We start from the raw sequence: 14,038 nt of genomic DNA, 5'->3' as shown, positions 1-14,038 counted from the left end.
TGTCATCTTTGCCTGGGTTCCAGTCGCCAGCCCGGCTGACTTCTGCCCCAAGTGTCCAGTCGGTGACCCAGGCAACTCCTTCCCAAAGTGTCCAGTTGGTGGCTCGGTGGACTCCTGCCCCAGGTGTCCAGTCGGCGGCCTGGCCGACTCCTGTCCCAAGTGGTTGTCCTCCGTCCTTGTGCCACCGCTGTCCTCCGTCCCTGTGCCCCTGCTGTCACCAGTTACCGAGCCCCGCTGTCACCAGTTACCGAGCCCCGCTGTCACCACTTCCCAGGCCTCGCTGTCACCGGTTCCAGTGCTATTGTTTTTCCTCCCTTGTCCTCCCTTTACCCTCCCTGGTTTGAGTTGGACTTTTCTGTTTTGTCATCAGCCCTTATGTCACCTGTCCCTCGTTTCTACCCTCGTTACCTTGTGTATTTAGTCTGTATGCTTTCTGTGTCTGGTGTCAGTTCATCATCATTCTTGTGATGAGAGGTCTCTGCCTGTGCCAGCTGTATTCTGTGTTCCTGGTGTTTCCCTGTGTTTCTGTGTTCCTGGAGTTTCCGCGTGCTTCTGTTTGGATTCTTCAGTTTACGTACATTGTAAGTTCTCTTTGTGTTTTCATTAAACTCCTTCATACGAACTGCTGCCCTCTCCTCTCCACGTCATTCTGCAAGTCTGAACCTCTCCTTCACATTTAATGGTAACATTGGCTGGTGTTGCTGGAGTGTAAACTTCCCAAAATACAACTAAAAGCTGGCCAGAGTCGCTATAGTTAGCCCTAAACTCTAATAGCATTGGACTCACTTCTAGGGAAACTACTACACAGTGGATTTATTATTTTTATGTAACCTATAACCCCACAAAACAATGTAGTATATTTATGCTAATTTGTGGCCTTGGAACGTTGGGTTACTTCTGCTGCAATAGTAGTGATTGCAGCTTATGTTAGAGCCAACAAATACACTTTTTAATCTGTGCCTTACACTTTTGTGTTTTAATCCACAAACATACACACAATAACTTAAATCCCACCACATTTTACCACCGAAGCTTGTCTGACAGCTGTAGAGTTAAATGTAATCCGATAACATTGACACAGAGTTGTGGTAGTATCAGTACAACTGGCAGTAATAGACTGAGAGGGCCTGATTAAAAATATTGAGCTGCCTGGGTTGTCTGTGTACCAGCTACATGAACTACTGAAATCATGAACCTTCATCAGAGCTAAACAGGATGTTATTTCAGATCAGTAAAGTTTCAGTTCACCTTTGAGATTTATCACGACAAAACAACTCCCATTTGCAACCTGATCTCACACAAAATATGTGAAATTATCACATATTCTTATCGCAGTTTTGACACATTACATGCCACCACCACATAATGCGGTGTTAGGAGGCTGTGGTTATTTCACATATTTTGTGAAATATGGATGCACATTTGGCAGTGGTTACACAGATTTTCACCATTCACTGCCTTTGAAACATCCATCTCCTGTCATTTGTTGGCAATTTGATCTGTGAAGATAGCCCTTACCAATTTCTTACAATATAGTTTATATAAAGAATATAGGACCCTGGGAACATAGGATACTGGAAACGTCCAGTCTGTATGCTAAGCTATGCTGCAGGCTTTAGCATATTTAATGGGCAGACATGAGAGTGGTATCAGTCTTCTCATCTAACCCTAGGCAGGAAAGCAAATTTGGGAATACAATTTCCCAAAACGTCGAACTATTAAGTTTTTAGCAAGCGTTACTCAAACAGGAAAAAACTACATTTGTTGCGGCCTATTTTCAGCTGCACACACATTTAGTGATGTAGTGAGTATTTGTGGCAGCAGGACGGTGTATGTGGGATTAAGTCAAATTAAAGACAGTGTGTGTGTGTTCATGGTAATGAAGGAACATGTCATTGTTGTTTAAATCACATAAAAAGTGAGGAGGATCAGTCCAGGTGAGTTGCATGATGTAGCAGGTAGGGTAAGGTTAATATTCACTGAACTGTGGTGAAGGCTTTGAATGCAGCTGTAACACTGATTAAGTTAACACTCTGGCCTAAAGCCAAGAGACACACTCTCTTCATGAATAATGTTAGAAAACACAACCATTTTTAACCTCGACAGAATAGATTTTCAGTTGGCGGCATGGTTTGCCGTCAGGAAGGTTGTTCTAAACGTTTCAGTAAATATTTTATTTGTTTGTGTAAATATGTCTGCAGTGGAGACATATCTTCAAAGAAAAATAGAATTTCAGCTATCCTTCTCTTTTTTCTTCCGGCTACATCTGTTCATTTCTCTCTTTTTCTTCATTCTATGTTCATCTATATACTTATCTCTATCTTACTTACATTTTCTTCCCTTTTCTTATGTCTGTGGCATTTACTCCTCCCTATACATCCCTTTCTGTCTTATGTCATATTTTTCATGTTAATTATGCATCCCATTACATCTCTTCTTTTAGAAGTTTGTTTTTCCAGAGCTGCTTGTCACTTCTCTTTTCCTGTTGTTTACATGATACTGAAATTAACCTGTGTGTGTGTGTGTGTGTGTGTGTGTGTGTGTTTTACACCGGTCAATAGGGGTTTTCAAAGTCTGACACTTCCCCCAAATTGCAAAACTGGCACTATTAAAAGTATGCCAAATTACCTATTAATGGTCTATTTTTGCAATGAATGTATAGACAACTATCATTGGATTGCTTTGATACTGAAGAAAACGTAAATGATTCTCAGGAAAGTTGTGAATTTATAAAGGAGCGCCTATGATTTGTAATCGGAAGCAAATAATGAGTTTATCAGTGTTACAGTCACAGTGAATCTAAACATATTTGGAATGTATCATGGCATCTGACTGAGTTATGGCTACAAGAAGGAGTAGGATGACACATGCCTCTCCCTCTGCTTCTATTCTTCAACTCTTATGTGCTGTCGCACAGTTTGCAGAGTAGACCAAAACTACAATCTATGATAGCACCATTTTTGTAAGAGTAGGTGTAGGTGTTTTTGAAGAACATATTGGAAAATAGTAAGGAAGTACATTTCATTAAGTCTGCGTTGGAATTAATGAATAAATAACATAAAATACTTACAGAAAAGTGCTGTGACAAATAGATGCATGAAAAGAGAAATTCAATCAAGCCAAATAAATAAAGACACTGTAAAGAAGAAATGAAGATGTGAAATACATGAAAATGAAACAAAACAAATATAGCTTACAACAAAGGGATTTAAAAAAAAATAAATAAAAAAAAAGCGAAATAAAATCAAATGCTAATGTGATGTTTACTTTCCATGTTTATCACACCATCCTGGAGACAGTTTAGGCTCAAAAACATTTTTTTTCAGTCACCTGGCATCGGTCCAGTTGTACTTTGAGTGTTTCTGGTTCAGATGCTGGAGGCGCTTGGACTTTGAGCCAGTTCTCACTGCTGTCCACAGCCTGCTCACACTGCTCATATAAGCTGTAGAAGAACAGCACCTGCAGGACACACACACACAGTAACACATTTTGAATAAAGATGACAAGGAAAGACCCACACAGCATCTGTTTTCTTTCATAAAAAAACTATTTTCTAGCTTGCAGAAGAGCTGCATGATAAGTCAGAACGATATACCTGTGATAACCTGAGAGTGAGTCATATCACATTGAAATTCTAACTCTACCTGGGTAGATGTATAGTAGATTTGTGCTATTTTAACTTGCCTCTTGGACACCTTCAGAGGCAATACGGTATGCACCATATGTTTCAAGTACAGAAAAAAACATGGTTTATAGTGACACCTATTGGCCCATCTGTAGAGCATCCTGTCCACAATACAAGGAAGATTTGTCACATAGCTTTTATTAAAGCAGACAAAATTGAGCAACTAGTATTTTGAATGAAGACATTCTAAAACAACTTTTTAAACCATTTTTCCCCACGTAAATATGAACACATATGATGGATTATAGCAGACAATATAATAATACAAAAAAGAATTACACATACTGTTACTGAGATAAATTCCACTAAGAGTTGGTCCTGCCTATTTCACATGCCTCTGGGCACTGAACTGTAAAATGGCTTCAATATATAATATAACAAATAAATAAAAATAAAGGAACATTTTACACCTCAAGATCACTTTAGGAGTCATGTTGAGTACTATGCAGCTTGTTAAAACAGTACAGTAATGTCTTCTGTGGCTCTTGTGTGGAGCTTGACCCATACTAGGGACTAAAAAGTCAGGATAATTCAGTCTCTGCTGCACATATTTTGATGATTCTTTTTTAAATCTGTCTCTAATCCTCAACATTATAATACTAAATAGCTGGAGTACAGATTTAAAATGTTGTTGTCATTATTATTACAATACCATAAAGATGAATATGTCCGCGCAGGTGCTGTTCAAGTCATTTTCATCACTTTCTGGAGTAGTATATTTGAGAAAGACGAGGTGCTATAAACATAACTTATATAATACTGAACTTAGTGAGTGCAGCTTAATTACAGTAGGCTACTGCGGTAAAAAAAGAAAAGAAAAACATGTACTGTATGTGTGTGTACCTTTGTCTGGTAAGCCAGCCATGCCAGCCTGTCTGCCAACAGGGCACAGAATCCCACCCAGCGCTGGTTCAGCTGCTCTGCTGCCTGGGCAATGTCATCAGCACGACTCCCTTCTGGGGGGGGGTCATACAGAGAAAGAGAGGGACTGTCACACACACACACACACACACACACACATACGCAGTGATACATGCTTCACAGTCCACATGGACACGATTGGTCTCTCTATAAGGGACAGACATAAATACACATTCACTCCATGAACACAAAATGTGGTGAATGTCATCTGTAGGAGAGGTGAGGTGAGCCATCAATATTCTGCACAAAATGTGAGCTTCAAAAACATTTTACTGGCCTGCTCACTAAACACAGAGACACATACACACATCTTACTGTGCGTTCATGCTCACTGCCGTCATTTTTTTAAATGTAAATAGCCAATTCAAAAGTCCAGTGTCCGGAAAATGAAAACCTCCAGGAGGGAAAAATCAATGCTAAAGTTGTACAAAGATGGATTCGTGCTCCTGCCTCTAAAAGGGCAAACTGAAGCCCATCGGTTGGATGATAATTGGACCTGGAAGGCAGCATCCTGGCTTGCATGTCTCAAGATTGCTTCTTCTTCCTGTAATCGTACCTCCATTAGGTTCCATTTACAGTACATGTCAAGCATTTGGCTGATGCTGTTTTTGTTGCATGGAGCTGAAGGTCACAGACAGGTGAGGGAAGTCAGAAGTATTGAGAGATGAAATAACACATTGCTGGCTTTGCCTTTTCATGGGATCTGTTAATAATGACGAAAATATAGAATAACACCATTTTTTTTACTTAAAGCTTTAGTGCATAACCTTTTGATATTAATGAATGTCCGTTACATTCAAGCCATTGCCAAATGAGTTGCTACAAAGCTAATTAAGACTATCAGCTCCACACAACTCGTATTTCTCAGAATGGCTATGTTCAGAAGATTGTGTCGTCCGGTGACTTTCCCGCGTAGAAGCTCGAGTGAAGATAATTACCTCTTCTGAAGAGTCCATCATGTTTTTTTTAATCCTCCGTGTCCTTGCATACTAGCAACTGCGTGAAGGAGGGGTGGTGTCGCATGCACGATCATGAAAGGCTGTATCATGTGGACCGCCGACAGTGTTGTTGTCATTACTTAGAATTCCTCATGGGGGAGACAGAAACTACGCACTATAGCTTTAAAATGTGCTCGTTTGTTTATTGAATTTCTGGGAATGCTCATAAGCTTTATTAAGATTTTTTTCCAGGTCATGTAATTGATTATTTGCACACAAAGGCATTGATAGAAAAAAATCTCTACTACACACACCATTAAGTTGAGCAATGTTCTGGCATGTTCTGTTTGGATAGTGGTTAAAAGTAAAAGTGAAAAGTATAAATTGAGTGTTTCTCTGGTTTCAGAAGCCTCAACAATTGCACAAGGACAGTGGAGAGGACGAACAAGAAGAAACATCTCTCTTTTTCTGTCTGTTCCTCTCTCTATCAGTGTTTCTATGGAGACAAGGAGAGAGGGGGGGGGACAGGTGGAGGCGTTGCCATGGGGACAGACAGGGTGTGTGCGTGCGTGTGTGTGTATGCATGTGAATGAGTGTGTGTAAGTGTGAGAGTGCACGTTACCCTGCTCGACCAGGGTCTGCGCTGTGCGTGTTGCTTCCTGAAGCTTTCGGTATTTCTCTGGCCGCTCTCTTTCTATCACCTTTGGCAAAGAGAAAGAGAGGTAGGGAGAGAGAGTGATGGGGCAGAGTAGGAGATAGGAAGTTAAAGGACAAGAAACCGACAAGAAGAGGCAGCAAAATAAAAAGAACGATAGGCAGATAGCAGGAGAATTATTATTAATTACAAAGAAAGATCAATGTCCAATTCAACAGGCTTCCATTACTTCCAAGGAATAAGAACTCCTGTAGCTTTCATAAATCGCCGACCGTATTCGGCTGCAACATCCTCAGCATGACTGGTAATTTTTTGGGTCAACAACAGAAGGTTTTGAGGAGAACAGATAGCTTATTGATCACTTTAAAGCCTAATTCTTCAAAGTGTAACATTTCAGCAGGAAATGGTTTATACTATGTCAAAAGGAACAGTTCAACATTTTCTACAACAAGTAAAAGGAAGCCCGCAAGACTTAATGTAAAAATTGTGGAGGAAGTGTTTCATTCAGGACAGCTTACAGTAACATATTTCAGGGAAAAAATAAAAATAGAACACCTACATAACACAACTCTTGTTAAACTGAGATGTAATCAAACCTGGAATGCTGCGGAAATATGGCATGCGCTGTTACCACTTGTTACCACTACCAATTCACTCCAACTGTTTTTAAACTTTGTTTTTGTGTACAGGTTAAACAAACAAGATATACATTTTCATATGTTTTCACCTTTGGCCAGAGCCAGGTTAGCGATTTCTCCTTATCTCCAGTGTTAATGCTAAGCTAAGATAAATGACTGCTGGCTCTAGCATTTACAGTAGTGTACGGACATAGTAGTAGCAATTTTTTCGTCTGTCTGCAAGAAAATAAAAAATCTTATTTCCCTTTGTGACCTGTTCCTTTAAATAGTGTTTTTTCTTTCTTTTTTTTCTTAATACATTGTAGGACTCAAATTTTCTTTCTAATAGAGAGATCCTATACCTTTAGCATGTAAAAAGAATAACATCTAGACTGTTCTGGAAGGTTTTAATGCTGTTTCTCCTATAAGCTGCTGCAGATCGTCAAGGTGACAGCAAAGTTAAAGAGGCAACCAAGATCAGAGGACATTTTGAAGAATCTGCCTACATACAGTATAATTCACGAGTGTGCATCTATTATGCAATTGCATGCATTATGTAGTTAAGTTTTATATCTTATATCTTGTTCACAAACAGTGCTTAAAAGCTTCATACAGTGTTTGTTATTTGTGATTGTGGAGTGTTAAACCAATTTATTATTCATGATTTGTTAGCACATTTACAAATGTGGACTAACAGTCACAACAGTTTTAGTTGTGCCTAATCTACAGCTTTAATTGTTTATCATTAACAATCCCTGCATTGGCGCTTTGTGAGCCATTTCTAAGCGTTATCTATTCAGGGTTTTTTTCTTGATTAATTATAATAACATATTGTATTTATATAAGTGAATGTATATAAAGATTTTTCTGCCTCTAATTTTAAGTTGCAGCAAATGTTTTGAGTCAAGAGCAAGCAATTTAGAACATATAATATGGTAAGTGAGTTAGTACGGTGTTTGAATTTAATGTTAAGCTATGGCTCTCAATATTTACAAAATGTCATATATGCTTAATTTGATTACTTTAAAGAGGTTCAGACCAATATTTTTATATGAACAATGGGTTGAATTACTATATGTAATGTGAAAGCGGTCACTTGTAGTGATGAGGCCACCATGACCAATCAGCAGCCAGACAGAAACGTGAATGAACTGTGAATGTGCATACAACCAATCACTGATCCCCATTGTTTGTCTGGTGAACTCTTTCACCTTTGCTTTTAATTTTTAATCATTTACCTTGACAATTTAAGTTCTTTTTTTCTTTTTTCAAAATACAGAGTTTACAAGAGTAAATTTATTACAGTGTCTGGATTTTCTCCAATGAGCACATTCATGCATGTGCACAAGTATGTGTTTATGCATGCACCATAGGCGTAGGATGGGGGACAATTATTTCAGTGCTTAGCATACCTACAGAGCGCACATTTTAACACAATGGACGTCATAAACAAAGCATTATCACTGCAGTTCTTTAGAAAAGAACGACTTTCTCTTCGGCATGACAGCTAAGCTTGAGCATAATGACGATGTTCTGTCAGAAAGAGCCACAACAGCCTTAACAACGTTTTTTTGTTGAATAAAAAAGCACTGTATTCAGACGTGTCGTGCATTGTTTGTTTTTATACTGGATTAGGTAATATTGAGTGAGACGGAACATAATAACCATCTATGTAAGGGACTGTTTGTTATTTATTTTATGAGCCACCGGAGGAGTTTCTGGATCTTCAGTCAAAATAGACCTGACCCTGCCTTTACCAGCAATACATTTTGGATGACCCTCCAAAATGATATGGAAAAAAGGGATGACCCTCCCCAACAACTATTTGATGCCTTCTGTACTGGTTTGCACTTGGCAAAGACATACATGTTAATTGTTTTTTAGCAGCCATGACATACATGATTAAACCTCTGCATTCTCATCTTACGCATCACACTCCTCTGTTATGGTGTGGTGGCCATTTCAGTAGATTTACTCACTAACATTGTTGTGGAAACACAATAAGCATGGAAAATATATGCACACTTCCTGCATTACATTAAGTTACTCATCTAGTAAACTAGTATTCACATGAAATAAAACAATAAAACATTGAGAACATTCAGCAAGGCACACAGGGTAATAACAAATTCAACACTGGTTGCTATGGACTCACCCCAAGGCTTTCTCAGTCATTGTATATTTAAGCATATAGGTAAAGCTGCCAAAGCTGAACATTATCCAAAACTCCATTTCTCAGACGAGCGTCAATTTAAAGGAGAGAGACGTGATACAAAGTCCGGAAATGAAAAACTGTTCGGCCAGAAACTTTAAGATTGTGAGGCGAACAGCTGATTTTGGATAAAATGGCTTGGATATTCCATTTCCTTGGACTGATTGCGAGTTATGAAAAAAAAGTTTTTGGGACTATATCACCGTTGTGGATAAAGGGAGAATGAAAAAGGTATGAATACACACTTGACTCTCAACACTAGCTGCGCAGTCTACTTTTGTATTTCTTTATTTTCTTTAACTTGATTACAGTTGTATAACTGATATAAATCATCTTATGCTTTGTGTGTGGGTCGCATGACCGTATATTTTGAAGATTTAATGCTTTAAAGTTATAACGAAGTTCATGAGTGGAGGTAACAGTGACGCCATAGCGACAAAGTGAATGATAAATAATTTAATATATAATATAACATATATATATAAATTATTTAGCTACTTTCCATTTAAATTTGTTGGCAATGCTTCACCAAACAGCAAACAAAGTTAGAAACTAGCTGGAGAACACAGCACTTTAGCAGCTAAAGAGACAGATATGTTTCTCATGAGTTGGTACAGACCAAAACAGAGCTAAAAAATAGAGTGAATAGTTGACATACATTCATCACCTGGACACAAACACAACTCCAAATGAATGATAATGTTGCCCTGTGTCTGCTGAATATTTCTTACCCACCTGTGTGATGGAACCTTATTATTTCAGCATCACAGGTCTACTGGGCATGACACACATACAGTGCTTTTACCTGGACTTTGTCATGCAGTTCCTGAATGCTGCCGTCCTTGCGTGACACAGAGAACTCGGGGCTCTGTAGGATGGCCTCGCCCCGGGTCATGTAGCTGTGGACCTCTGTGAAGTCCACGTCAAACCTGATGACACAAACACAAACATGCATTTGGCAATATTACTTGCTGTGCTTAAATTGTTGAGCACAAAAGATACTTGTTGCTGTGGCTTTCTATAAAAAGTAAATTTTTAAGATTGCATCCTTAATTGTTCCTGTTAACTCTAAATGATTTAATTTGCAGATTGCGTAGTACTTCACACTGATAACATTAAAAGTCAGATTTAGCATTTTCCTCACATGTATTTTAAACAGCAACTTGAATTTCTACACAGTACCCTAAAAGTAGAAATAAAAATGTAATTAAAGCTGCAAGCAGTGTTGGACAGGCCCTCGCGCCCCTGCGCGCGTCGGGGTTACTGGCGGACGCTGCTCCTCGCGACCGTGCATTTGCATGGCACTCAGACACCGCAAATCGTCCCCAATGAAAAGGGAACTCCCTGCTGAGTTCAATGATACCTCACATAAGACTCTACCTTAAACGGGTCACCAGTTATGAAAGGGGCGTGGCTTCAGCATAGGGGGCGGGCCAAACCATCAACAATGAAGAAGGAACTATCTGCTGAGTTCAACGATACCTCACACAAGGGTCTACCTTAAACGGTTCAAATGTTATAAAAGGGGGCGTGGCTTACGCATAGGGGGCGGGCCAAACCATCACCAATGAAGAAGGAACTCTCTGCTGAGTTCAATGACACCTCACACAAGACTCTACCTTAAACGGTTCAAATGTTATGAAAGGGGCGTGGCCTGAGTAAGTGGGCGTAGTTAAAGTATAGGGGGCGGCTCAGTATCACATGTAGACCACACATTATAAGTAAATCGGATGATGTTTGTCATACAAGGCTGATTTCCTGTTGCCAGCAGGGGGCGCTATGACCAAAATTCAATATTGGCCTGTATATGTCCTCAGGCCTGGACTCTTTCATTGTGGGAAATTTCAAGCAGATATGACAATGTACACTGTAGTTACAGCCACTTTCTCGTTCATCGCTAAACACTCAAAATGGCCGCCACGCCACGCCTACACCGTTGGACGAAAAGTTTTTCTTTTAATAACTTTTCATCTTTAAGGTGTTGAGATGGGACAGACCGAATTCATGTTCAAGTCCATCAGATGAAATCTCTAGGAGGAGTTCGTTAAAGTATAGCACCTTGACCTTTAGGCCTACTTCCTGTTGCCACTAGGTGGCGCTATGACTTTGAGTCAATTTTGTCCGGTAAATGTCCTCAGAGTTAGAGTCTTATGAATCATGAAAAGTTTTGAGCCAACTGGACAATGTACTCTTGAGTTACACCCACTTCCTGTTTCGATGGCGAAACGCACAAAATGGCCAAAAAAAAGTTTTTCTTTTAATAACTTTTCATCTCTAAGGTGTTGAGATGGGACAGACCGAATTCATGTTCAAGTCCATCAGATGAAATCTCTAGGAGGAGTTCGTTAAAGTATAGCACCTTGACCTTTAGGCCTACTTCCTGTTGCCACTAGGTGGCGCTATGACTTTGAGTCAATTTTGTCCGGTAAATGTCCTCAGAGTTAGAGTCTTATGAATCATGAAAAGTTTTGAGCCAACTGGACAATGTACTCTTGAGTTACACCCACTTCCTGTTTCGATGGCGAAACGCACAAAATGGCCAAAAAAAAGTTTTTCTTTTAATAACTTTTCATCTCTAAGGTCTTAAGATGGCACAGACCAAATTTGAAGTTGATCGGATGAAATCTCTAGGAGGAGTTAGTTAAAGTATGACGAAATGGCCAAAATCGCACTAATTTGGAACTTTGGAACTAATTTAGGCTCCAATGACGTTTTTTGTACGTCTTGACATGCTACATGTGTGTACCAAGTTTCGTTAGTCTATGTTAAACGCACTGCAGGGGCTCAATTTCTTTAACTTTTTTGTGCGCCTATTCCCGAAACCCTTAAAATACGTAAATTTTCACTAGACTTGATGCGACCGCCACTTTTGGTGAGTTTTTGAGCTATGAGTTTTTAAGCCCCTCAAAAAGGCAATTCATTTGCCGGGAAAAACAATAATTAAAGCTGCAAGCAGCGATGACGGGCCCTCGCTCCTTGCCCAGGGGGTACTGGCAGATGCAACATCACATGTAGACCACACATTCTAAGTTTCATGTACACTGGAATAACTTTTGCTAAGATACAACCGTTCCTGTTTTAACAGCCACCTACAGGAAGTTGTTCCACTATAACTTGCGCATTGTTTTAGCTATCAAAATTCTTTTGATAACTTTTTGTCATGAGGGTCCACCGAGTCTATATCCACGTTTTCGTGCAGATTGGACTCACGGCCCAGGAGGAGTTAGACAAAGTATGTTTCCCATATATCGCGATGTGGCTAATTAATAAAAAAAAATTCTAACAGCGCCATCTAATGGCCGATTCACTCTAAATTTGGCATGGATGCTCAAGCCCCTATGCTAAACAATTGTGTCATGTTTGGTATCAATCGGAATAAATCTTGGTAAGATACGCAACTTCCTGTTTTGACACCCCCCTACAGGAAGTTGGTCCTCTGTAACTTGCGCATTGTATTAGCTATCAAAATTCTTTTGATAACTTTTTGTCATGAGGGTCCGATTGACACCATATTTGGCACACAGCCTCATTGGCACATGAGGAACAACTGTCCTAAGTTTTGTCTTCATCGGAATAGCCGTGTGCAAGATAAAACCGTTCTATTTCGCGACCCACCTACAGGAAGTTGGTCCTCCATAACTTGAGGAAATTTTAAAACTACTAATGGCCAATTGCCGCCAAGTGTGGCACAGATGCTAATCCGGCCATGAGGAACAATGTTGTGAAGTTTCGGGGCAATCGGAAAAATTGTTGCCAAGATAACGCAACTTCCTGTTTAGACAGGAAGTTGCTGTAACTTGCGCATTTTTTCAATTACCAAAATTCTTTGGATAACCTTTCGTCATGAGGGTCAACAGATACTACCTGCAAAGATTCAAGAAGATTGAAATCACGGCCTAGGACGAGTTCCAAAGAATGTAAAACCCATGAAAAATGCATAATTAAAAATGGCCGCCTTGCGGTTGGGCGGAGCTAATGAAGGTAAATGGGAAATATGTCCGCAATGATTAGAGCAATATGGGTATTAAATCTAGTGAAGATCAGAGCAACTATGTCCAAGTTACGGCCTTCCACGCATTAGGGGGCGCTATGGAGCCCGCTTACAGGTATGGGCCAAATCGCTGTACAGTCTCGCAAAGCTCCCAGATGTGGGCGCCATTTTTTGTGAGTTTTCGTATATATTGACGCCGTCAAAAATGTGCCCAAGGGCTAAAACCAATTAGGGTCCCATAGGCCACGCCCACTTTGATCAATCAGTACCTTACTGTAGGGGTGGCCTCATGAGTGGCCCTAGGTGGTACCCATCACATTTTGTAAAAATCGGATGAGCCGTTCATGAGCTATAAACTGTGTTGTTATGTACTTGTCCACTTTTCATAAAATGTGTGGTGCACCTCCAGAGGGTCATGGCAAACAAGAATCTTAAGTTTTGCGTTGATAGCAATTATTTTGGTCGAGATATGGCAAAGTTGGTGTTTTCATACTTAGCTACACAAATTTGTTTGTGCGTAATATGTGCAATTTTTATCCTATAAAAATTTTTTGGATAACTTTTTGTCAGGTCCATCTGGAGATGCTACCTGCCAAGTTTCGTGCAGATCGGTCGCACGGTCTAGGAGGAGTTCGGCAAAGTAGGTTTTCGATAAACCGCGATTTTTCACGCATTAAAAGTCTAGGCGGAAATGGGCATGGCCTATATCAGGAGATTCAGCTGGATCCAGGGGACGCTAAGTTATATGGTTTTTGAATGTGCGATGTACGGTTTGGGAGTTATAGGGCCAAATGCGTTTTGTTCTGCAATAGCGCCACCTAGTGGAGCATATGAGTAATTTTTTTGAATCTTTTCACCAGTTGTGATATGTGTGCAAATTTTTGTGAGTTTTCGTGCACTCTAACCCCCTCAAAAATGCGACGAAGGCATCGGAAAAATAATAATCTGACCAAAAACAATAGGGTTCCTTCGCACTTTCAGTGCAAGGCCCCAATGGTGCTTTCGTGCTCGGGCCCTAA

General features: G+C 39.9%; 1 protein-coding gene across 2 annotated transcripts in view; it reads right to left on the bottom strand.

Annotated features, from left to right (window-relative positions):
* Positions 1-14,038, bottom strand: part of LOC144512721 (dystrophin-like) — a 377,468-nt gene that overhangs the window by 245,775 nt on the left and 117,655 nt on the right. For both annotated transcript variants that reach the window (XM_078243603.1, XM_078243602.1), the window contains 4 exons: positions 9,834-9,957; positions 6,167-6,245; positions 4,529-4,641; positions 3,331-3,459 (listed from right to left, as the gene is read on the bottom strand). In XM_078243603.1, coding sequence (XP_078099729.1) covers positions 3,331-3,459; positions 4,529-4,641; positions 6,167-6,245; positions 9,834-9,957 — 445 coding nt within the window. The remainder of the gene's footprint in view (positions 1-3,330; positions 3,460-4,528; positions 4,642-6,166; positions 6,246-9,833; positions 9,958-14,038) is intronic.

The sequence above is a fragment of the Sander vitreus genome, chromosome 24 (assembly GCF_031162955.1).
Source record: "Sander vitreus isolate 19-12246 chromosome 24, sanVit1, whole genome shotgun sequence".
Lineage (NCBI taxonomy): Eukaryota > Metazoa > Chordata > Actinopteri > Perciformes > Percidae > Sander > Sander vitreus.
The sequence above is the reverse complement of the archived record's forward strand: the minus strand, read 5'-3'. Positions and strand labels throughout refer to the sequence as shown.